This window comes from Saimiri boliviensis, chromosome X, assembly GCF_048565385.1.
Source record: "Saimiri boliviensis isolate mSaiBol1 chromosome X, mSaiBol1.pri, whole genome shotgun sequence".
Lineage (NCBI taxonomy): Eukaryota > Metazoa > Chordata > Mammalia > Primates > Cebidae > Saimiri > Saimiri boliviensis.
Genome location: NC_133470.1, coordinates 10,339,129 through 10,365,752, shown reverse-complemented (window position 1 = coordinate 10,365,752; position 26,624 = coordinate 10,339,129). Strand labels below are relative to the sequence as shown.

General features: G+C 40.5%; 1 protein-coding gene and 1 pseudogene across 5 annotated transcripts in view; both read right to left on the bottom strand.

Annotated features, from left to right (window-relative positions):
• EGFL6 (EGF like domain multiple 6) overlaps positions 1-21,952 on the bottom strand; it is a 66,986-nt gene extending 45,034 nt beyond the window's left edge. For 3 of the 5 annotated variants that reach the window (XM_074391687.1, XM_010336433.3, XM_039475618.2), the window contains exons 1-2: positions 21,619-21,941; positions 743-855 (exon numbers count right to left, since the gene is read on the bottom strand). In XM_074391687.1, coding sequence (XP_074247788.1) covers positions 743-855; positions 21,619-21,692 — 187 coding nt within the window. In that variant the 5' untranslated portion in view covers positions 21,693-21,941. Of the gene's footprint in view, positions 1-742; positions 856-21,618 lie in introns of all 5 variants that reach the window. The other 2 variants (XM_003920315.3, XM_010336427.2) reach the window with 1 other exon arrangement.
• LOC141582771 (large ribosomal subunit protein eL30 pseudogene) lies at positions 15,153-16,780 on the bottom strand (annotated as a pseudogene).
• Positions 21,953-26,624: the final 4,672 nt, after the last annotated feature.

Genomic DNA, 26,624 nt, shown 5'->3' with positions numbered 1-26,624 from the left:
GAAGGAACATACCCCTGGTGAGATAGTCAGTTAATAGGGATGTGGATTTGGTTCTGCTACACTGCCAGTGTTGGTCATTACGGAAAGTCATAAAAAGAAATACAAGGCAAAATTTAGGCTCATCTCTACCCTCCTCAATCTCCTTGAAACGATCAGAGGCCTCTCTTGGAGTTCCTAACACATAGTCTGAGAAATGTCCAATGTACAAAAAAATCAGCAAAATACTTAAAATCTTTGCATATATGCATGTGTACCTTGAAAACATTTAGAAATTGGCAGTATGGATTTTTAAAATGTGAGTAACAAATCTGTAAACTAAAAGGCTTACTTGTTTTGAGGCTGAAGCCTACTGGTCAGGTGATTAATAATTAAAAAGCATATTTTATTGGAAGTCATCTGGAAAAAACTATAATTAGAGGAGGAATTTACTGGCCTGCTTTTGCCCATCTTAGTTCCTTTAGATTAAAAAGAAAACAAAAAACAAACAACCTAGTCATACTCACTAAGATAATCACGAAAATAATCGACAAGACGGTCTTCTAAAATAAATCATGCCAAGTATGATAGTGTCAGTCACATTTTGTCTGGGAAGAGATCTCATAGGAACCCAGACCTAGGTTATTGGTAGTTATGCATGTCCTTGCCTAAGAGATCCACTGGCAATTTTGTGGCAGTTCATGGTGTGACATAAAAACCCAAGGGCCCTGATCTAAGTGCAGGGTCTGAATTTTTACAAAATTACCTTCACAGACTCCCTTGCTGTTTCTTCTCCAGCCATAGCAGCAGGCCAGTCTAGTTCCATAGTGACAGACCCCAGGCTGATGTGCCGATGTTAACAACCCATGATCCCTTGCACTGCAGATAAAGAGCTACATGTTAGTATTGAGAAAGCAGAAATGACAGCAGAAAGTCTTCCCTACTACTAAAATAAACAGATGTCAATTATCTGGTTAATTTCAAGAAACCTGCAGCAAGTGCTAAATTATATTTTGAAAACCTGAATTCTGGGTTTGCCAGCCTTCCTCAATAACTAGTTTCAACCATTTCCTTCTTCCACATGGTTAAAAGAATTGGGCTACATAATCTATAAAACTAGGGCACATGAAGATGTCCAAAATGTATGTTTTTGAACCTTGTAGAGTGCCACTTTTCAGATCTGCTCTGTATAGGCACAGCAACTGTACAGTTCTTTGTCTAGTTCAGTGACTTTCTAGCCCTGTGGCTTTGTCCCAGACTAGAGCTCTACACTTTTACCCCACTGGCACCTGGGAACCATTGAATAGACTGGAATCACCACACACTATAAATGATTAAGAGCTGCAAGGGCTCATTCAGCAAAGCCCTCTCATGTTACAGAGGAGGAATCTTCTGTTTAATGGAGTGGAGTCACCTACCCAGCAGAGCTGGGTGTTGGGAATTCTAGCTCAGGGCTCATTGCTGTTCCACATGACCTCCTGGAAACCCAATTTGCTAAACTCCTTAATTTTAGAGCAGAAATTGGCAAACATTTTCATAAAAAGCTAGATGGTAAGTATTTTAGGCTTTGTAGGGTCATAAGATCTCTGCCCAAGCACAAAAGCAGCCACAGGCAATAGTAAACAGATGGGCATGATTGTGTTCCAATAAAACTTTATTTATGGACACTGAAATTTGAATAGCATATAATTTTCCTGTGTCATGATATACCTTTTGAGCCATCTTCTAACATTTAAAAATGTAAAAAGTGTTCTTAACTCATGGACTGTTTACAAAGAGGGGATCACCTAGCCTTGGCCCACGGGCTGTAGCTGGCCTGATCTAGATGCCTGAAAAAGGTGAGTCTCCTGCCCCTCACCAAGTGCCCCCAAGTAGTGCTGCCATGCATGAAGCTCACTGCATGTTTGCCTATTTTACTGTCCTGATGTTGGACAGGGTTGCTACCAGACTTTGAAAAAAAAACTTGCATTGTGTATTTAGTGGAGGGCTGTGACTATTTCCTTACACATATTAAATACACTGTAAAAATGTTTCCTGGGCTCTTTAACAGACAAAGGAATGCACATTTTACCATGTGCTTTCTGCTACAGGACTGAACTTTATGCAAGTTAATAATATCTAAGTCAAGGTCGGGAAGTTAAACAACCTTGTAGATTTCCCTCATGGTCTGCTCTCCCACAAATTTGATTACTCAGTTAAGAGCTATAAAGTATGGTCTGAGACATTTCATTTACTGAGAGCACCAAATGCGAAGATGATTTTAACATTTACTTTTTCATGAAGGGGACTTTTTTTCATTTGTTAATGGAATTAATTTTAGGGATTCATAAGTCACTCAAACATTTAGAACAGGGTTTCTCAACCTCTACACAACTGACATTTTTGGCCAGATCATCGTTTGTTCTTGGGAGTTGTCTTGTGTATTGCAGGACATTTAACAATGGTCTTTATCTACAGATGCCAGTAGCATACACCCCTCTAGTACTGGCAATCAAAAATGTCTCCAGACATTGCCAAATGTCCCCTGGAAGGCAAACTTTTCTTTCATTAAGTAGTACTGCTTCAAAGTAAAGCATTTATTGTATACTTGCTATGTTCCAAGTACTGTCTCAGGCACATAAAGTACAGTGATGAAAAGGACCTGGTCTTCGCTCTCTTAAGTTCACAGTCTGTTGGAAACAGATACATTCAGGTATAGGACAGCATGGCAAATATTATTAAAATGCTCTGATAAAGAGTTTTGACTGAGAAATAATGCAGCCATCTGTCTAATGTAATTTGTGTATTGCTAACAATTCCGCAAGGGATACAACAATCTTGACCAAGTCTGCACTTAACTAACAGTTTCCAAATAACTTATGATAAACTCCAATATTCCATAGCACAGTAGGGTGACTACAGTTAGCAACAATGTGTTGTATATTTCCAAGTAGCTAGAAGAGAGGATGTGAAATGTTACCAACACACAGAAATGATAAATACTCAAGATATTTGAGTATTCGATGGATACCCCGAGTACCCTAACTGGATCATGATATAGTCTATGCATGTAACAGTCACATGTACCCCATAAATACGCAAAATATTCTGTATCAGTAAAAAAGAAGAAACTATGGGCAGCTAACCATAAAGTATGCTGAATAAATAAGTGCTAGTCCAAATACAATGAATGTCCTTAATAAATTTTTAATTTTAGTATTTTAAAAATTGAGATACGATTCATATAACATAAAATTCACCATCTTAAAGTGTACACTTCAGTGATTTTAGTATTTTCAATATGTGAATGCACTCATCACTTCTTTTTAGTTCCAGAATATTTCCCTCACCCCAGAAAGAAACCCCATACCCATTAACTAACCCTCCATCCCCTGGCAACCACAAATCTGCTTTTTGTCTCTGGATTTGCCTATTCTGGATATTTCATATAAATGGTATCATACAATATGCAGCCTTCTGTATCTGGCTTCTTTAACTTAGTATGTTTTCAAGTTTGATCCATGTTGTAGCCTGGAACAGTACTATATTTCTTTTTATTGCTGAATAATATTCTGTAATATTGATATACCACATTTTATTTATCCACTCATCAGTTGATGGACATTCGAGTTGTTTCCACCTTTTGGTCATCATGAATAATGAGCACAAGTTTTTCTGTGGACGTATCTTTTAACTTCTCTGGGGTGTATACCCAGGAGTGGGATTACTGGGACATATGGTGCAATGGACAGAATGTTTGTGTCCTCCAAAATTCATATATTGAAACCCTAATGCCAACGTGATGGTATTTGGTGGTGGCACCTTTGGGAGGTAACTAGGTCATGGAGTGGCGCCTTTATGAATGGGATTAGTGCTCTACAAAGAAAAGGCCAGAAAGCTTGAGAAGTTGGCAGCCTGCAACCCAAAAGAGTGTCTTACCAGAACCTGACCACGCTGATACCCTGATCTTGGAATTTCAGCCTTCAGAACAGTGAGAAATACATTTCTACGGTTTATAAGCCACCCAACCTATGGTAATTTGTTATAGCAGCCTGAACTGACTAAGACACATGATGACTGCATGTTTAACTTTCTGAAGAACTGCCAGACTGTTTTTCAACATGGCTACATCATTTCACTTTCTCACCAACAATATATGAGAGTTCCAATTTCTCTACATCTTCACCAGCACTTGTTATTGTTCATTTTTAAAAACTGTAGTCATCCTAATGCTTGAGAAGTAGCATCTTGTGGTTTTGATGTGCATTTTCCTGATGGCTAATGATGTTAAGTGTCTTTCATATGTTTATAGACCATTTGTAGATCTTATTTGGAGAAATGTCTATTCAAGTCCTTTGTCCATTTTTTAATTGGGTTATTCATTTTGATGTTTTTAAGATTTGAACACAAGATTGAAATTTTTTGGTAAAAACAACTATCCCCATACCTTGGTGGAAAAAAAAAAAACCCTTCCGCATAGATACACGATAAGTCCATTTCTTAACCATACACATCTGTGACAAACCTTGACAAAATACTACAATCTGCTTTCACCTCTTCCTTTAACAGCACAAAGCTGATGCCTGGGGGAGCAAAATGGAGAGAGGAACTAACTTTGCCTGGGAAAGAGGAGAAAAATATCACAGGGTAGGTGACATTTGAGTTAGATTTCAAAAGAAAACATGATGAAAGGAAAGCTGTATAGGGAGAAATTCTGCCTTTGGAATTTTAATTCCATATTTTTATAAGAAATGTGGGATTCATTTAATTAGAGTTCAATCTAGCAACAAAATCTTAGAGATGATGTGCCAACTTCTTGACTGCAGATTTGCAAGCAATATCCTCCTAATCACAATAGGAAGGACCTTACCTATTTCCTGATGCAAAAAAAAAAAAAAAAAAAATTCAGCATAATCCTCAATAGGGCATTAACATGTATGAAGTGTAGTGCTAGGTGCTAACGATACACTTATAAACCTGGCAGAGAGGGTCCCCTACTCATGAGCTTTTAGACAAGGGGTTCAGGGTAATAGAGACACTCAATATATTCAGTCTATTACAGAAGCTTAAATCAAAGAAACATAATTCAGTCTAAGGGGTCCTAGATATTCCCTTTGAAGATGCAAACTTTAAATTAGACTTAAGACAGAGTTCAACCACATAAATTGTAAGAATATTACAGGCAAAGGGAATAGAATGAGTGCAGACTAAGAGGTAAAAGACACCATGCTTGTGCTTGAGGAATGAGTAGATGACCAGAAAAATAGAACAAAGGGAGGGAGAAGTCAGTTTGTAAGAGATGAGCCCCAAGAGGCGGGCATACGCTACATCACAAAGGGTCTTGTGAATCAAGTTAGGGTTTTGGGTTTTATATCTTAATGGCAATAGAACAGCACTGAAGGGTTTCAAGTAGGAAGGTTATTTGATAAAGTTGTTTTCTTTTGAAAAACATTACCATCAAAGCAGTCTAGAAGATAGACTGGAGGGAGGCAGAATGGAAGAAAAGATATCAGTTGGCTCAGAAGATAGATTCTACTTGCTTGGGCTGGAGCAGTAGCAGTGGAGGTAAGGAGAAATGAATGGCATCAAAGTGGGACCAAAAGACTTGGTAATGGATTAGTGGCATTCATTCACTCAACAAGTACTTATTGAATGAATACAATGTATCAGACACTGGGCTAGTTTCCAGAAGTTCATCAGCAACCAAAAGAGAAATAAGATTTCTGTCCTCATGGAGCTTATATCCTAGTTGATTGGCCATAGAATGTGAGAGGGATGCACCATCAGGTAGATGGCAGCACTGTCTTTCTGGAATGAGGAATATGGATGGAGGAACATGTTAGGGAATAGGATAGATGAAGAATTCTTTTTGGCACATGCCGATTTTGAGTAGTCTTTAGACAGACAACATAGAAGAGGCATTGAGCAGGAAGTTGGATATTTGGGTGAGGAGTCCAGGAAGCAGAACTAGATTTGTGAATCATCTGCAGGTGGATGGTTACTAATTCTACAGAAGTGGATGTGGTGTAAGAAGAGGAGGCTTAGGGCACAGTCCCAAAGATGCCAGCATGTAAGAGATGGACCAAAGAGCAGGAAGGTCCAGAAAGAAGTCCAGGCAATGCTCAGAGGAACATCAAGTTAGTACATTGTCAGAAAAGCCAAATGAGGAGAGTTTTTCTAGTAAGAGAGTGGGATCAGCTCTGAATGTTGAGAGGCTGCATAACATGGTGGTCAGGACTATGGTCACCTTCCTGGGTTTGAATTCTGGCTCTATTATATATTAACTTTTTGACCTTCAGCAAGTTACTTTGTCTTTCTCTGTCTTAGCTATCTCTTTTCTAAAACAGAGAAAACAACTGTATTTACCTTAAGGGTATTCATGATAATGAAATCATTAAATATATGTAAAGGGCTTTGAATGGTGACTAACACAGTAAATGCTCCCTAATTGATAGCTTTTATTAGTAGTAGTAGGATTAATATTATCAGATGTGTTGACCTTCAGAGGAGAGCCATGTTTCCCACAGAAGGATCTGCCTTAGTACCCCTGCCATGCTCACTCATTGGTGGGAGCAGCCTGTGGCAGTTGTAGCCTCACTTAAAAGTGCTGCTGGATTTCCAAGAGCACAGTAGCTGGGACCCTGGGTCAATTATGCTCCCTGCAGTTGGAGGTCTGTGAGGTGCATCCTTATAGCTGCCACAGGTTACATGTGACTTGCCTTTTTAATGTTTGTAGAAATAAATTTTCACTCTAAGGGTAGATTATCATAGAATTTCATCTTAAGAAAGTGACCCTAGATATAATCTGGTTCCAACCTATCAGTTTCTGCATGAAGAAACTAAGGCCAAGAAAAACTGAGTATTTCATTGATATTAGAAGCCAGAGGGAAACACACTTCACCAAACTATTCACTTACTCATTCATCCATTTGTCTACCCAAATTTTATTAAGTAACTACACACATCAGGCACTGTACTAGGCACTGAGACTATAGGAGGTTTATGAGAAAAGCTCCATTATACTCCAACATATGACCCTATCAAAGGGGCACGTTCTTGGGAGCTAGGGGGAGGTACAGAAGTTTGTACATTGGAATGGGTGGGCAAGGGGTTTTCTGGAGGAAATGGGGCCCAATATGAATGGAACTTATCCAGGAGAAGTGGGAGGAAGCTGTATGGTGAAGAAGGTGTTCCAGGGGGAAAAAAGCCTGTGCCAAGGACAACGTCATTAAGAACATGGGGAGTTGGTGGCCTGGAAATCTGAGTGTAGATTGTGGTATGTGTTAGGAGCAGAGGAGTTGGAGGGGCAGCAGGGGAATGGTGGGATGGAGAAGGGGGCAGGGAAATAGCAGGGGGCAAAAAGAAAAAGGCCTGTGTCCGTCCTGCAGGCTCCAGAGAGTGACAGGAGGATTTCAAGTAGCTGGAAATATAAAGAATTTTATAATACACAAAACAGTCTCCTTAGAAGTAGGGTGAGCTCACTAAGCTCCAACAAGATTTCTGAAACAGTTAGACGTGAAATCACGCGAAACCAAATTGAAATTTGTTGAAATCTGTTATTTGTAAAAAGCCTAATCAGTCAAAGTCAATTACTTGGGATTGCAAAGAATACTGCCCTGGGGTTAACTAACAGGAGAAAGTTACCAGAAGATAAAATTCATATACTGTTTGCACATTATCACAACTCTCCAGAGAAATCCTCATTTTCTTGATCTTTATTGCTTTCCCATGCCTTTTTTCAGATGAAAAGGTGAAACTGAGAAATCAGAGGCGTATTGATTTCTCCCAAATCATTGTTTTTGATGTTGTTTAAAGTGTCACTTATAAAACTCCCCCAAATGTTAATGACTAACACTTTGGCCATCAGAAATTTATTAACTTTGTTAATAAATTAAGATTTCTTATCTGCTGTAAGGAATTCCTTTCCCTGTCATAAAAGCATCTTAGTACTATAATTCTGTTGGAATTTATGGGAAATTTGCCATCAAATATACATCACTCTCATTTATTAAAAAATGGAAGTAATTGTCGTTTAAGAATCAACTCAATTCATTATTCAGAACTATAAAATGGAATCTGATATTCAGATGATGACACAAATCAGAAAATACCAGGTCAGCCTCTAGCTGCTCTGTATATGTAGCAACATGTTCTGTGTGTATTTCCTAAAGGAGACCAGGCAGCTTGAAACAACACTGTAGGAAAAATCATCAGAGAAGCATGTGAGACCATAAATGAGCAACTTCCCTTTTAATTAATGATGGGTGTGATGCCCATGTATTCACTAAGTTTTCACAGAGAGCTTCAAAGGACCAGCCACAACTGGGCTTTTACTAGTTTAATCATCAAATTCTACATCTGTTCATAAAAATGGAAAGTAGCTTAAATAAGAACAACTATTAGTAGACAGAATTGCTAATAATTAACTTGCTGATTTGTAGATGTCACAGGAAACTGATTTATTCCCAGAAGAATCCAGTTCTGTATTCTATGCTTGCCAAACTCTTTTTGAAAGTGCACATATGCAACTATTTAAAATTATGGATAAAAGGAAAATTAATTATTAAAATGTTTATTTATAAGTTGAAACAATATGATCTAGGGGAAGAAAGGAATCCAATACAGGCAAGCATGATATTGACAATAATAAAAGAGCACATTATCTTGTGAAAATTGTCAAAAACTGCCAAGAAAAGCACTTTAACTTTTAGTTTCTACAGAGTTCTTGAATGATGTTCCAAGTTAATGTTAGCAAATGATTCAGATTACTTTCCCAGTGTCCTTTTCTTCCGCCTGCCCTCTGCTCTAATTCCATGCCCACTCACTAGCTTTCCCATCACTAACTTCAAAAATTCTTTTACTTTTTTTTTTTTTTTTTTTTTTTTTTTTGAGACGGAGTTTCGCTCTTGTTACCCAGGCTGGAGTGCAATGGCACGATCTCGGCTCACCGCAACCTCCGCCTCCTGGGTTCAGGCAATTCTCCTGCCTCAGCCTCCTGAGTGGCTGGGATTACAGGCACGTGCCACCATGCCCAGCTAATTTTTTGTATTTTTTAGTAGAGACGGGGTTTCACCATGTTGACCAGGATGGTCTCGATCTCTTGACCTCGTGATCCACCCACCTCGGCCTCCCAAAGTGCTGGGATTACAGGCTTGAGCCACCGCGCCCGGCCCAAATTCTTTTACTTTAATACCTGGTTGTAAGCATTCTAGGTAAATAGACATAAACTATTAGGCTAAACCATATCAACTCACCATTTTTATATGTTAAAAGTGACCAAATATCTATGATTTTATATGTTGCAATTTAATAATTGTGAAAGAGGAGATTAAGTGCTCACCAAATCCATTTCTATGTCTCCTGGACACAAAACTACACAAGAGTTCCCAGCTGCCTGCCAGTTAGGTAGGACCACGTGACTAGTTTTGGCTAATGAAATGTAGATGGACAGGATGCAGGCAACCTCAAAGCCTGGCTCATTAAGCCTCTTGTGAAATCTTTAGTGGACTTACTTCCCATCAGTCCTTGCATAAAGAGGAGTATTCATACTTGAAGAAAGACTATGGTGCAAGATGGATGGAAGCTGTCCACATATGAAGGCATGCAGCAGAGTCCCTCAAACACATCTTACAAGGCAGGTAAAGAAATAAACTATTACCATGTTCAGTTACTGAGATTTTGAGGTAGTTTGATGCAGTAGCCTATCCTGATCAACATCATAGTATTTCAAGAGCCATTTCTTTTCCTAAAGTCTAGTATACAGTGTTTTTCCTTGCATGTGAAGCCATTTATATAAAAAAATCTTACAAAGCTAACAATATAGCTTTGTATATATATTGTGCTTAGTTTCATATTTGTGAGGCTTACATTTTTTTAATGTGTTAAGTTGGGCCAGTGCATTCTGGAATATCAAAGATATTAAGACATAGCATCAATCACTGGAATTTAATAGAGAGCTGGATGTAAGTGAGCTTTTATGCATTTGGCTAGGTTGACCCAGCCCCATGGAACCTAACAAAACCAGAGCAATTGATAAAAATGTATCAACCTAAAAACAGAATATCTAATTTTGGACTGAACTAATCCTATCAACATCCTCTGCCACCTTGGAAGATCTAGATGGACTGGCCAGCCTGCCCCTCTCTCTCTCTCTCTCTCTCTCTCTCTCTCGTTCCTTCCTAAACAATATTTGGCACATATGAGGCCCAGGGAACTGAGTCTTGAGACAGGGAAATGCTAATGTAGGTGAACAAGTCTCTGTGGAGTGGAGACCCTGAGCTGTAGGAGTCTAAATGCTAAATTAAGCTAAATGCTAAATTGAGCTAAATGCTCAATTGCCCAGTTTCTTTAAGGCATTATACAGCTTGATGTCTATATTGATCAAATTAATCAGAAAATTGCCATCTCCACAGCTGAAGTTAATTTAAAAACATTCCAGGGATTGTGTAAGTAGTGTAGTATTTCTTCATAGGATTCCTTATTTTCTGCAAAAACATCCTGTGCCAGAATTCTTAGTACATTTGTTTATGGTCAGGTTCCAGGAAACTTCATGATATTCTCCAAGACAAATTGAGAAAAACTTCTTTTGCTAATGTTTAAATACATTTAAATATTGCTGTAGAAATGAACTGAAAGTTTTCTAAATAGGGATAAAAAGGTCTAGCCATGAAGATTTTTGTTGGTGGTTTTGATTTTTGTTTTGTTTTTATCATATCTCCCACTATGGCAAGTTCATTGTACCTAGCCAGTTAAAATTAATTCTGGGCTCCCATCTATCTTCAAGAGACAGAGTACAAGTGCAATGGGCCTAGGGATACCCCAAGACATCTCACTTTCCTGGATGTATAGGGGCTTATGTACCCAGTAAAAAACTTGCCCGGATTATAAAGCTTTCCTATACTAGTGTGTGTTGATATATCTTCAAATTTCTAATGCCATGACTGGTAGGGATAGTAGTAAATCTCAGGCAAAAGTTGGAACTTTCCATTGCTTCCTCTATTTTCCTCATTTATCTTCCAAGCTCAGGAGTTATGTGGAAATTGGGGATGGGGAGTGTCTTGGTTTAGGCTCCCCCAGAAGCAGATCACGAGACAAGAATTTCCATGGAAGTGGTTTACTTAGGAGGGGAAGGGAGCATTGATAAAGGAGTGGGGAAGTGAGATGAAGAAGGGAAGGCAGTCAATAAAGCAAGTGTTATCAAGACAGCTACATTTATTCTCCATCTCATTCATTCATTCATTCATTCATAGTAAGCATGAGGGAGAATTATATAAATGGAAGATGGCGTTAGAGAAGTAGTCAAAGTGTAGATCAAGCAGAGCCATTTATGCCATTTTAAGTAGAATGAATTTTATTCTTAATCTGGTGGAAAGTCACTGAAAAGTTTTAAGAAGAAGGCTGACATGGTCTGATTTAAATTTTAAGAGGAACACTTTGGAGCATATACTAGAGGCAGCAAAAGAAAAAGCGAAGGGAAGTTATTGTGGTTCAGGTGAGAGATAATGGTGGTGTAGATGGATGATGGCAGGTGGGGGCAGGGAATGGGGATAGAAGGAGATGGACTTGAGACATGGTTTGTAACAGGACTGAGTAGCAGATGTAATACAAGTTGGGATGAAGAGACCCACTTGTCAGGAATGATACCCTAGTTTTTGGCTTGAGCCAGTTTGGATGCTGTTTGTTCTGGGGTGGGGAGAAAGGATGAAGTGGAGAGAAGCAAGTTCTGAATGATGATCAAGAGTTCAGTTTTGGAAGTCTTAGGCTCAGTGAGACATCTCAATGAATAGGTCAAGAATGCAGCAGAAAGAGGCTGGGGCTTGAGATTCCCATTTTGAAGATGTGAATATATGTATAGATGGTACTGAAAATGCTGGAACTGGGAAGATCACCTGGACAGTGTAAATAAGAAAGAAAATAGGGTCAGATTAATATCTGTGGAAATCCAGCACTTTAAATCCTGTCAAAGAAGGGAAGAGTAACCAGTGTGGGAGAAAGCAAATCAGAATGTGTTGTACCGTGATGGTTTTAAAATATGTCCATAAATTATTTGATGCACATCCTTTCCAAAAGGTGAAGTTTAATTCCCCTCCTTTTATGTGGGGGTTGTACTTAGTGACTGACATCTAACAAAGAATACTGTGGGAGTAATGGGGGTAACTTCCAAAATTAGGATACAGAAGACATTGTCGCTTCCTCCTTGTTCTCTCTCTTGGATTAGTCACTATGGAGGAAGTCAGCTAACATTTTGTGAGAACATTCAAGCAGCCCTATGTAGAAGTCCACATAGACAGAAACTCAGGCCTCCTGCCAACAGCCATGTGTGTATGCCATCTTGGAAGCAGATCCTCCAGCCAGAGTCAAAATGTCAGTGGCTATAGCATTGATCAACAACTCGACTGCAACCTTGTAAAAAACTCTAAGCCCAAGAAGTGTGGTGATTTCTCAAAGAACTAAAAACAGAATTATCATTTGACCCAGCAATCCCATTTCTGGGTATATGCCAAAAGAATAAAAATCATTGTACCATAAAGACACATGCACACATATATTCATTGCAGCACTATTCACAATAGTAAAGACATTGAATCAATATAAATGCCCATCAACGATAGACTGGATAAAGCAAATATGGTACCTATACACCATGGAATACTATGCAGCCATATAAAAGAAAGAGATCATGTCCTTTGCAAGAACATGGATGGAGCTGAAGGCCATTATCCTTACCAAACTAAGGCAGGAACAGAAAAACAAATACCACATGTTCTCACTTATAAATGGGAGCTAAACAATGAGAACCAATGGGCACAGAGAGGGAAACAACAGACACCACGGTCTATCTGAGAGTTGAGGGTAGGAGGGAGAGGATCAGAAAAAATACCTATTGGTTACTAGGGTTAGTACCTGGGTCACAAAATCTGTAAAACAAACCACGATGACATGAATTTATCTATATAACAAACCCGCACAGGTACCCCAAACCTAAAATAGGAATGGAAAAACTCCACACCCTTTTACTGTGAACCTAAAACTGCTCTAAAAAATGTATTTAAAAAAGCCCAAGCCCCATCTAGCTAAGCTGCTCCTGAATTCCTGATTCATAGAAAATGTGAAATAATAAAGGTTACTTTAAGCCACTAAATTGTGTTGTTGCATAGCAATAGATAACTAAGAAATGTGGTGTCCAGAAACCAAGCAGAGTGTACGGAAGAGCAAGATGATGATCTTTGTTGTTGTTTGTTACTTTGGTATTTTGAGTTTTAATTTTGTAGCTGTATTCGTTAAATCTGAGATATCATGGATAATAAGCATACTATTATTATCTACATCAGAAAAGAAAAATGCTGCCAATTAAGCTAAATGATAGCTCATTACCTGAATAATTATGTGCAATTGTGTCATAATTCTGTGCATGAATTAGTCACGATTGTGTTAACTTTAAAGAAGACAGAGCCTGCAATGGCCTGTTTGCTCGCTATTGCTCTCAGAACCACGTCCAAACTCCTTGGCTCAAAGTACTGGGCTCCTCGCAGCCCGGTACCAGCCTATCTTCTTTGCCTCTTGGCAGCCACTGGGTTTATGACCTAAGATTCTGGCCAGTCCACTCTGTATCTTGGGCTGATGCCTTCCTTATGCATTCTTTTTGCAGGTATGTATCTATATTGCAATACCTATTGGGAATTAAACATTGGAATATTTGTTTTCTACTCCCATTTTATATCAGGTGGGCTCACATTTGCTCCATATGAACAGTATAAATGTCATCTACTATATTGAGTTTTCCCTGATTCTCTCATGAGTACTCAGTTTCTCTTATCTGTATTCTGTGGAATGTTTTATGTGTGTGTGTGTGTATATATATATATATATATATATACACACACACACACATCTATACATCCTATATAAACTTATTGTTTTATATGTTTATACATATGCATATAAACATATAATATATATTCATTATTTGAGATGCTATACTGTATATATATGTATATACATACTTTTATTTATATATAAATAACATTATTTGCCTCTCCATCCCCCTTCCTTGGTCATTTATTAATTTACCTAACTTTTAATTCAATACGTACTATGTGCCAGGCACTGGGCTAGAACCTGGATGTATATCCTTCCTCCCTGGCTTCCTTGACCAAAAAGGAAAAGAAAGACATTTTGATTACCCTATGAAGTCATCTAGTGACAGAGGCAGTAGATACGAATTTCTGGCATTTAGAAAAATGTTTGGGCACATCAACTGTTCAGTTAATGTTGCATTAAATAGAATTAATTTTAACTTTTTTTTTTTTTTTGAGACGGAGTTTCGCTCTTGTTACCCAGGCTGGAGTGCAATGGCACAATCTCGGCTCACCGCAACCTCCGCCTCCTGGGTTCAGGCAATTCTCCTGTCTCAGCCTCCTGAGTAGCTGGGATTACAGGCACGCGCCACCATGCCCAGCTAACTTTTTGTATTTTTAGTAGAGACGGGGTTTCACCATGTTGACCAGGATGGTCTCGATCTCTTGACCTCGTGATCCACCCGCCTCGGCCTCCCAAAGTGCTGGGATTACAGGCTTGAGCCACCGCGCCCGGCAATTTTAACATTTTTAATAATTTTTAAAAAATAAACAAGACCTTCACATTGAAAACAGGTCAGTTATTTAAACTGACCCACTGGGACCCAGCAAGTTAACTGATGAAACTAGAAGTACTACTGATCTCTGTGGATAAAATATTTACTGAAAAGTGACTTAACTATCCTTGGGAAACACCATGACTTTTAAATCTGTCACTTGTTTAATGTGAGATTCTGAACAAATCGCTTAACAATCTATTCTTTTGAAGTTCAATTTACTCATCTATATAATTGGAGATGTGATCTATAATTTACACATGGTCAACATTGCCAGTGGATCCTCAATCTGTTTTCCCCTTCTTTCTTAGTAATAAGACCCCTATTACATAGCCACTTGGAATACAAAGTACATTTTCCAGCCTTCACTTCAATAATATGCGGCTGGGGAACTAAGTTCTGGCTAATGGGATATAAACAGAAGTGCCACGTGCAACACTTCTAGGATGTGTCTGTGAAGGGAGGAGGGATGTTCTTCACTTATTTCCTCTTATAGGCTGGTGATATAGATTGCATGTTTGTCTCTCAAATCTCATGTTTATATGTACTCCCCAAAGTTGGAGGTTGAGCCCGGCAGGAGGTGATTGGATTATGAGGGTGGATTTCACATGAATGATTTAGCGCCATCCCCTTGGTAGTGAGTGAGCTCTCATGAGATCTGGTTGTTTAAAAGTGTATGAGTGTGTGGCACCTTCCCTTGCCCTTGTTCCCGCTTTTTCCATGTGAGACACCTGCTTTCCCTTCACCTTCTGCCATGATTGGAAGCTTCCTGAGGCCTCACTAGAGGCAGAAGCCACTATGCTTCCGTAAAGCCTGCAGAACCATGAGCCAATAAAACCTCTTTTCTTTATAAATTACCCAGGATCAGGTATTTCTTTATAGTAATGCAAGAACAGCCCAACACAGCTGGTATTTGGACCTATTTGCTGAAGCTCAAGAAGCCATCTTAGGCCACAAGGGGAGGGCCTTCTGATGAAGCCATTAAATGGCAGCATCTGGGTCCCTGAGTCCATGAAGGGCTAGCCATATCAGCCCAACGACTCATGCCTTTGTGAAAGAGAAATACATGTCTATCTTGCTTAAGCCAAGGTTATTTGAGTTTTCTATCACTTGCAGCAAATTCTGAAGGATCAAAAAACAATGTTTTCACAGTAACTAGCTGCTACAAGCCCATTATCCCTATTCTGACATTCCCTGCTTAAAACCTCCAATGTCAAATAGCTTGTGAGGCCAGTTTTCAGTATGCATTCAACTGAAAATAAAGATCAGGTGGACTTCAGTTCTTTGATTGCATGCGGCTTCTATCTTTTCTGAACATACCTTATGTATTGGTGTGCTAAGGCTGCTATAACAAAGTACCACAGACTAGGTGGCTTAAACAACACACATTTATTCTCTCACAGTTCTGGAGGCTGGAAGACCAAGATCAAGGTGTTGGTAGGGTTGGTTTCCTCAGAAGCCTCTCTCCACGGCTTGTAGATGGCTGTCTTCTTTTTGTGTCCATACAAGGTCTTTCCTGTGTGTGTGTCTTCTCCATTTTTTAAAAAATAAGCTCTGGCAAGTTTTATTGGAGAAAAATTTTGTATGGTTTACCTTTCACCAGTCTGTTCTCGCATGCTTCCAATGATATCAGAATCATCTGGATAAATGATAGCTAGTGTGCAGAATCTGTGGTATTTTCTGCATGCTATGCCCAATTCAATATGATTGCCACTGTAGTGATGGACACCAGTTTTGGCCAACATGCTTTAATAATGCTGTTTCAGATTTCCTCAAAGCTGTACAATTGTTTGCAAGGATGACCAGTTTCACTTTGCCTTGTCTGATCATCTTCAGAGTCTTCTCATACTCCAGCATGGACTTTTCACTTTTCATAGTGAGTTGGAGCCTACAGTTGATTGACTTCAGTGACTTTTTCATCTTCTTTGCAGCCACCATCTTCCTGTCTTAGGTGTGGGGTGGCCCCCAGCCAAGAGCATCCACCAAGATGGCTGGGGTGGGAGAAAGGCCCTAGTCTCTTCTTCTTATAAGGACAGCAGTCACATTGGATAAGCACCCATCATAATGAACTCATTTTAATTTAACAGCTCTTTTAAAGACCCCATCTCCAAATATAATTACATTCTGAGGTATTAGGGTTAGGGCTTCAACATATGAATCTTGAGAGAGTATATAATTCAGTCCACATCACTTCAGGACACCTACATGTCCTGCCCCCACTGTCCTCAGAGGAGTTTTTGTCCTGAAATTTGTCACCAGGAGCACCAGTTCATTAGTGGTAGTTCCCTGTTTTACTGGATCAGTGGTAAACAGTTGTTGGTGCATTGTGGTACATGACCAACCTCTTTTCTGATTCCTGAGAATTTTTTGTCTTGGCAGGAGGCAGCTCTTCCTGTGTGTACATTAGGTCAAAAGTGCAGAATCCCTTTCCCCAGAAGCCCTCAACCAATGATTGTTGGGATAATAAACACCCCGGCACCCTTGTCTTCAGAAGAGATAACTAGCATGCTCACGTTCTGCTGTCTCCTAGAATTCCCCAGCAGGACTGACTCAGAGTTGTGACTTATTTTTACAACAATTCTTTCCCTTCTCTGTCCCACTTACCTACTTCCCTACCAGAACTTCCTGGGATCTCCTCTCAAATAAGCTATACACAGAATCTGCTTCTGAGAAAATGCAAATTTAGAAAGGAAAGTGGTGGTACTGGGTGGATGGAGCACCTACTCTACACATGTCCCTTGAATATGATGAACTAGAGTCAAGCTAAACAGAATCACTGGTGATCATTTGTAAGAAAGCACTTTGTAAAAATGTCAGCTTTTCTGTATTCACTTTTTTGAGGGAACACATTTGGAATAGTGGGACAACATTTGTCTTAGGATAGAAGACCAAATCAAATGTAATTCATGGGAAATCACCTAATTGCTCCAAGTTTCTCCATTCCCTGGTCTGTCAAATGAACATAATACCCATTTCTTAGGGTTGTTGAGAGAATTGATTGAATAACATTGAAAATGGTTAACACTTACTAGGGCCTCAATTGTATTTGATGAATGCCAATCTGATTTATGAAGACTAGGTAATATACCTATTTTCACTGTAATGTTTACAAAACCTTGATTTATGCTCATAAATTACATATAAACAGGACTGTAACACCTTCTAAGCCAATGAAATTCACTATTGAAATAAGACTGCCCAGAAATGACTTTTAAGTTGTAACTAGATGATTATTATTTCCTAGAAACACACAGCTCTTGAGTTTTGGATATATTCTCACAAATTACAGTTTAAAGAATAAAGAAATAAATGATATACCAACCATTCAAAAATCACTAAAATCATGTTTAAAGAAAAAATCTAGCCCACAGAAACAAAAACAATATACTTGCAGCTCAGGCTTCCTGTGAAAGTCTGAATAACGTGCCCCCACCCCATAGAGGTACACGTCCTAATCCCTGGAACCTCTGAATGCTATCTTATACACTAAAAGGGACTTTCCAAATGTGATCAAGTGAAGGATCTTGCAATGAGAAGGTTATCCTGGATTATCTGAGTGAGCCTGATATAATCACAAGGGTTCTTCTTAGGAGGAGGAAAACAAGGAAGAATCAGAGAGAAGGCAAGGTGACAAAGGAAAAAGAGATTGGAGTGATGCAGCCAGAAGGTAAGGATTGTTGGCAGCCTCTAGAAGCTGGAAGAAACAAGAAATGGATCCTACCCTGGAGCCACCAGAAGAAACTAGTCCTGCTGGTGCCTTAATCTCAGCCCCGTAAGATTCATTATGAACTTCCGACCTTCAGAACTGCAAGGCAATAAACTTCTGTTGTTTTAAGCCATGGAATTTGTGGCCAATTTTTACAGTGGCACCTTGCTACCAGGGCTTTGAGGAGAATCAATTCTCCACATAGCATGCGGTCTCTGTAAGGAAAGTCTCTCAGCAGGAACCTAGTCATTCCCTCCTTTCTCACATTATTTTTACTTGAATTCAATAGAGAAAAAATATAAAACAAAAATATGTTATAAGTAATGAGTTGCTCCAAATCTTAATCTCCAGAATAGAATAGTTAATAATATATTTATCTAATGTGCCCAAGGTAAAAAGATCAGTGTGAGGACCTAGAACACTAGAGATGGAGTTCAGATCAATAAATGCTCTAGGCCAGCACTGTCCACTGGAAATAAATAGCCATATGTACGCCATTTAAAATTTTCTAGTAGCCACGTATTTTAATGTGAAACCGAAGCAATTAATTTTAATAACAATCTTATCTAATGCAGTGTATCCATATTACAATTTCAACATGTAGTCAATATCAAATGATTAGGGAGATATTTCCTATTCTTTTTTTCCTACTACATCTTGAAAATTCAATGTGTATTTTATACTTTTTACAGCACATCTCAACTATGACTGGTCACGTTTCAGGTACTCAATTGCTACTTGGGGTTCCTGGTTACCATCTTTGCTTTATTGGACAGAGCAGATCTGGGGTATCTAAATAGTTCTAATACCCAAAGGACATAAAAAATCTAAGGCAAGCCAAATTCTTTTTTTTTTTTTTTTTTTTTTTTGAGACGGAGTTTGGCTCTTGTTTCCCAGGCTGGAGTGCAATGGTGCGATCTCGGCTCGGCTCACCGCAACCTCCGCCTCCCGGGTTCAGGCAATTCTCCTGCCTCAGCCTCCTGAGTAGCTGGGATTACAGGCACGTGCCACCATGCCCAGCTAATTTTTTGTATTTTTAGTAGAGACGGGGTTTCACTATGTTGACCAGGATGGTCTCGATCTCTTGACCTCGTGATCCACCCGCCTCGGCCTCCCAAAGTGCTGGGATTACAGGCTTGAGCCACCGCGCCCGGAAGGCAAGCCAAATTCTGAAGCGTAAGAGCAGGTACATGCATGCAGCTAATGATTTATTAATTTCATGAGTGTTCATTGTCTACTACGCACTAAGTACTATTTAAAAGGCACATAATTTTCTAGGTTATAAAATCGTAGTGTTTCAATTAAAAACAACTGTTGCTTATATTGGAAATCTCTATACAGCACCCAGTTTTTCCTATAAATTATGAAACCCTAGGAAATAACCAGTAGACACATTTTTCTGCAATGGGTGCCTTTCCTTCTCTGTAATGGTGTCTTATCCGTAATGTGGAGCCTAGAGCTGATTAAACATGGGTCCTGGACATTCCTGAAGAGCTGACCACTTGACATTTCCAAGCATGTTGAGCAAATAATAAACACACCAGCTCGTAAACTTGATAATCGTCTAAAGAAGCCATGGTTCACATCTTGAAACCTGCAGAACTGCAGAATCCTGACATGGATTCTCCAGTTTAATATTCTTTGGTTTATCCAGGGGCTTTTTGGCTTTTAATTTAATTTGGTGGCACTTTGAAAGTGAAACTCCTGGAGGTCAGTTTGCCAGCCACTAAAGAACTATTAATCTCATCTCCAAACAGCATTTGGTCTTTTTGAAGTGGGCTTTGCAGCAATGCAAGAACCTCTAGCATTCAAGGAAAATGTGATTATGAGCAAATTGCATCTGCTTACATTTTTATCATGAAAAGGAAATTGAAACTTGCAATCATACATTTTAAGAATCTGGTTTGAGGTTTGTTCTGTTTGAACTTCAAAATCTCTTAAAACCATGGCTAACTCCAATGAAAGATTTTTTTCCTATAAGTCAAACAAAGATAGGCGAACCTTCAAGAAGCCTGTACCAAACCAAAGCTCTTATCCTACTCTCCCCCCGGAGTCATCACTGAAACATTTCTGTAGTTCAGCAGTCTCAGCTGCGAGCAATTGTGCCCTCCAGGGACCACGGGCAAGATCCCAAACCTTTTTGTATTGCCACAATTGGTGGTGGGTGGGGTTAAGGTTGCTACTAGTATCTAGTGGGTAGAGACCACAGGTGCTGCTAAGCATCCTACAATCATGGGGCAGCATATCGCCCCAACAAATGATTATCCAGCCCAGCTCAAAAGGTCAATAATGCTGTGGTAGAAAAACCATACTCTGGTGGACACCTAAGTAGAAAGCAAGACATCACAGTCAGAGAACCAGAAATCCTTTTCCGTTGGGTGTTTTCCAAAAGACTGCCCTAGTGCCCTGGTGAAGAACAAAGACTTTGGGCCAGAATACGTAGGCTTGCACCCTGGCTCCATCGCTTACAGGATACGCTTCCTCAGGCAAATCACGCCACCTCTGTGCCTCGTTTTTCTCTTCTACAACACGGAGATGATGATAATAGTACCTTACGCGCAGAGCCATTATGGGCTTTGGGTAGGTTAATAGTCCTAAAGCGCTTAGAACAGTGCTAGGCCGACAGTAAGCACGACGTAAGCGTGCCATTTACTAAGCAGCTTTGTCAGTCTCTGGAAAAAATGTTTCAGGTCTCAGCTAAGCTTACGGGCAGTAGGCAACAGCTTTAGAGTCTGCATTGCCATAGCAAGAATGAGAATGGTTGTCATCTGACAACCCGTCCTTTCTTTCCAGTTCATCAACACTAATCAGAGAGCAGTGAGGAGAGCAGTCCGGCTGGCTCAGTAAATGCTTTATCGTCCTCGGTTTCTTTCCCTCCTTCCCCAGCAAAACTAGCGACTGTCAAGCACTTGGTGTTCTGTGAATAGAGTGAAAATCACGAAACCGCACAAACACAGACACCCCCTCCCCAACCAGCACGCATACCGACCCTCACACACCTGCCTCTACAACAGGTCTGCAGATCACCAAGCCCGCACGCACCCACGGGTCTGCGCACAGAGCCTCCTCCAGCAACCCTCCGGACGCAGCCAGGTGGGGCACAGCTGATGCAAAAGGAGCTAACTAGGAGCAAATCCCCGCCACAGGAGAGCAAGGAGAAGCCGTGGACGTTCCAGGCCTGGTATCCAGGTTAAATCCCGTCTTAGCGCGCACAGTCACACGTGCACACTCACGCCCATACACGCGGGGGTGCCTGCAAAGAGAAGGGGCCCTAAAGCGGCAACTCAGGCCGGTGGTGGGGGAAAGCCAATCGCCAGTCACTTACCTGGCCGGGTTCCCGAAACCACCTGCCACCCAGGGGAGCAGCAGCGGGAGCGCAAGGCTCCAGGGCAGAGGCATCTTCGCGCGGGTCCTTCCTCCTCCTCTTGCGCCCCCTCCGGAGGGCGCCGGCCGGACTCCGTCGCAGCTGAGCGGCCGCCTGCTCTCTCCTCAGCCGCTCGGGGTCTCCGCTTCACTCGCAGTTACTGGGTGTTGTTCCTGCAGGCTGAGAGGGGAGGCCGGGCACCGCAGCGGGGACGCTCGCGGCCTCGGGAGGGGCTGGGGACGCCCTGGCAAGCCTGGTCGAGACTCCTCTGCGGATGAAGCTGGACGGGGTGAGCGAGGGAGGGCGGGGCTGGCCGTGCACATTTGGCTGGGACCCGCCTCCAGCACGACCCGCGCATCCTCCGCGCTCTCTGTTCACCCAGAAACTTCCCCCAGATTCAGGTCACTTCACACTTGTCAGAATCACCATCTACTGCCATCTATTTCAGGCATGGGCCAGATTTCAGTGATACCTGCACTCCAGGACTTAAGAATTTAGTTGAGAAGTCGAAGAAGGATGGAAAGATACAGGTTCCTAAGACATGCTTCCTCACTTCTCTTTAGGTTTTCCCGTTTTCCCGTTTTTCTTCGACAAACTGCAAATCATGGGATGCTACAGCAGGAAGGTCACTACGTCCTGGGCAACCTGTCATTTGGCAAGTAATCTCAGGCCCACTTGCAACAGCTTACTTACGTGGGACCTCAGATGATATCCCAATATAGTAACCAGTGCAGAAATTCATGGCAGAAACGTGAATGCTGTATGAATTCAGAATCATCTGGGTACTGACACATTTTTTGTTCCAACAACGTGTTACAGTAGAATGAATGACTGGTCCCTTTCTGTCCTTCTTCCTACGTCCACACCCTTTGGCTTCATGGTGGGCAGAGCCTATGACCCCACACGTTGGCTTTGGACCAGGCTGTATGACTTGTTTGATCAATGGTTTAAGAGCAGAAAAGTTGCAGTGTGCCAGTTCCAAGCCTAGGTCTTAACACACCTGACCCTCCATTATGAACATGACAAGACCTTGTACCACCTAGCCTGGTGGTCTAGGGAGAATGAGAAACAGGTGAAAAAGCTACCTCATTAACCTGCAGACCTATAGCTTGAAGTAGAACTACTCGAAGAAGCTCCATGTATATTGACCAATCCACACATGTATGAATGAACTCAGCTAAGGTTGCCATGGCACCAGCCAATCTACTGAGGCTTATTGTGGTAGTCCTCTGACACACAGTGACCTGGTGTGAGAAATGAAATGAAAAAGGATACAGAAAAAGGGGAGGTTTGTTTGGATTAGAAACTTGATTTATGGTTTTATAGGCATATGCCTTAATGCTGGCCAATGAAATGAGAGAAGTAGGGAGGAGGAAGATTCTTGCTGCAGAATCTTCCTTTACATTGTAATAGATGTTTTTATTGGTGCAAGCTATGTTTAATTGGGTTTTCTGTTTTACAGTTGAAGGTATCTCCATGGATTCAGTGTCCTTGGTCAGTAACTACTTAGACCATTGAGCTGCTCATAACTAATAGTGTCAGATATGGTCTTAATAACTTAATCTGATTGAACATCCACAAGCCTATGGATAGAGACAGTTAGTTTCCCATGTTTGAAGTGTCAAGAAACTGCGTCAGAGAGGTTAAGCAACTAACAAGTATAGAACCAAAACTGGAAACCAGGGCTTTTCTCCATTGGGACCTACTGCTCTTATATCAATCTCTTTTTTCATCTTCCCACTTTTTGGCAGATTGATTCATATGTCAGATGAGTATCATGAATAAGGTAATAAGATGATCTCTTCAAGGCTGTCATCAAAACACTTTGAACTCTCCATACCATAACTTGTTTTATTTACTGAAAATATTAAAACTAAAAGAAAATAATATGAGGTATGAACTCTATACTTGTGAGGATCTTAAAGAAAATGGAATATAAAATTTGTCTTGGTATGAGTTTGCCCACAAGGCAGACCCTGAGGCAGGGATTCAACTGAAAGTAGTTTATTCTTGAGGTACAGAGAACATGGGTAGTGAATAAGGAAATGAAGAAAAGAAGACAGTATCAGGTATACATTAAGTTATCATTGTGTGAAACTGGAGATTCATGCTGCTGGGGATCTCCCACAGCCAGCGTTGAATATGCATCTTCAAATCATTTTACCTAAAAGGCAAGGGAACTGGAGTATTTATACACCACTTCCATTCACTCATTGCCTGAAAGCTTCTACTACGGTACTGATCCTAGGACTCAGTCTTATGTCTGAGGGCCAAAGAGCCCTCAGACAAATGACTAGAGATACTGACTGTTGAAGGTCCTACTGAAATGTAATGCCTGAGGGGATATGGATAGTAGCACGACATTGGCAGCTACCTAATATCTGGAAATAAAATTGAATTAAAAATGATGGAGTTTTGCCCATGCCACTGCTTCCTAAACATGAAGATAGTAATCACTCCCTCCTCCAAATACACCATTACTCAAAAAAGTGCTAACAAAACATCATTAGTCTAAAATGTGAGGGCTATCTGCCTTCTTAGCCCTGAGTTATAAAGTCAGACTAACATCTTGCATTGAAATTATCTGTAACATTCTAGCTTTAGTTTCAGCATTTTGATGCTTTCTGCTTTTTGTTTGTCAGAACTGAATTCTCTTCTACAGGCTAAAAGGAGGTAGTGAACATTACAACAGGAAAGTTTGGGGGAGGTCAAACACACCCCAGCCAACCCACCTATTATTTCCTGGGGGAGCTGTGAACAAAAGAGCTGTCACGTAGTTTGAGCAACAGAGAAAGAACATGGAAATGATGTGTTGCCAGGTGAGAAGACTTTGGATACAAATTGCCACATGGAGGCAGGTGTTTTTAATAACTTCACTGGTGTTGCTGACTTTGAAGAGAAACCTGAAAACTGATCTTTAGGGGGGGCCCTATGTCATCATTCTACAAAGAAAAAACAATCTTCGAAGAGAATCTCATAAAATCGTCCATGCCTTTTACAGGGCTATATTTTCTTCCAATCTATTTCCACTTAACCCCCTGTGTGAAACAGGTGTGATGGGATATTTCTGTGCTTTCTGAATACATATACATGACACACGTATAAAACTTTTAACACTTGTAATGTGGCAGGCACTGAGATCTAAAAATTATTGTAATATCAGCACCAAAAGCAAAGCATTGTCAGAAGAAAGAGCTCCATAGAAGAGTGTCTAGGCCAGTGTTTTCAAGATTTAATGTCAGTACAGATTGCCTAGGAATCTTGTTAATATGCAGATTCTGATTATTTAGGTCTGGGGTAAGGTCTGAGAATCTTAATTACTGAAAAAATCTCAAGTGACACCCATGCTGCTTCTCTGAGGACCACACTAGGGGTAGTGAGGGTCCAGAAATCATCTGGACCAGTAGTTCTCAAGTTCATCTGCACGCTGGGATCACTTGGGAAGCTTTGAAACTACTGATGCCTGAAGCCCCACCTTCCAAGATGCTAATGTCTGGGATATGGGTAGAGCATGGGCACTTTCAGAAATTCCTCTGGTGATTCTAATGAACAGCTGATGTTGAGAACCACTAATATGAACCAACTTCCACATTTTACAGATGCAAAAGCTCAGCTCCAGCCTGTAGAGCAACTTTCCTGATGTCTCACATAGGAGAATTAATGTCCCTGTGTTTCTACCACAGAACCCTCCCCCTCAAACTTCATGATGCTTCCTTAATCATCATTCCTACTGAAGATAAAAATGGCACCTCTTAATTCTTAATCTTCTGTGTTAATTGTAGCCCAGTACCTTGTTCTAGAGATTGATGTATTTTCCTGGTCTGTTTCTTTCCATTTCTTCTTATTCAATGAAAGGAGTCAATCAAGAATTACATGACTCTCAATGAAGACACTGGTAAATTCTGTATGGGAAGGTGTTTCTTGAGATACATATTGGTTTTCTTCATCTTGTGCCTTTCAAGAACCCAGCTCTTAGAGCTCTATGATAGAAGAAAAGTCCCAATCACTTTCAATCTGCTTTCCTTTTCTTTTCTACCCATCCCTCCTTTTCTTTCTTTCTGTTCCTTTCCTCCTTTATTGCTCACACATTTATTGGGGCCCTACAAAGTGCTGGGCCCTGTGCCAAGTAGGCCCTTGGTGGAAACGTGTCCACCAGACAGTTCCTGTTTCTTTTTTCTCCCTGGTGAAGTAGGCTGGACGACACATGTGGTTCTTAGAATGTCTGGTCTTTCTCAGCAATATAATTCTCACCTCTTGGAGAGCAGGGAAAAAAGCACAAAGACAAGATTAAAGGGGAAAAGATGACACCTTGATGCATTTTTCTCTCAAGTTTTGCTAGGTCTTAGAACTCACCACTTAGTATTTGAGGGAGAGGAAGAAATTGATATTTGTAGAGTGATTATTATATGTTAGATATTTTGTTGAATTCTTTCTTTCTTCTTTTTTTTTGAGACGGAGCTTCGCTCTTGTTACCCAGGCTGGAGTGCCATGGCACGATCTCGGCTCACCACAACCTCTGCCTCCTGGGTTCAGGCAATTCTCCTGCCTCAGCCTCCTGAGTAGCTGGGATTACAGGCACGTGCCACCATGCCCAGCTAACTTTTTGTATTTTTAGTAGAGACGGAGTTTCACCATGTTGACCAGGATGGTCTCGATCTCTTGACCTCATGATCCACCTGCCTCGGCCTCCCAGAGTGCTGGGATTACAGGCTTGAGCCACCGTGGCCGGCCTTATATGTTAGATATTTTGTAAAGAGTAATCATTTAATCTTGACAACACCTGTTTAAGGTGGGCATTATTATCCCATTTTATAGATGGGAAATGTGAGGTTTACAGCAGTCAAATATCTTTCCTAAGATTACCTAGAAATGTAGTGAAAAAAAGAAGGGCTTTGAAGTCAGACCTCACTGGAGATTAATTTTGCCACCATATTTCATTCTTCATAGTGGGATTTTTAACCTGGCAA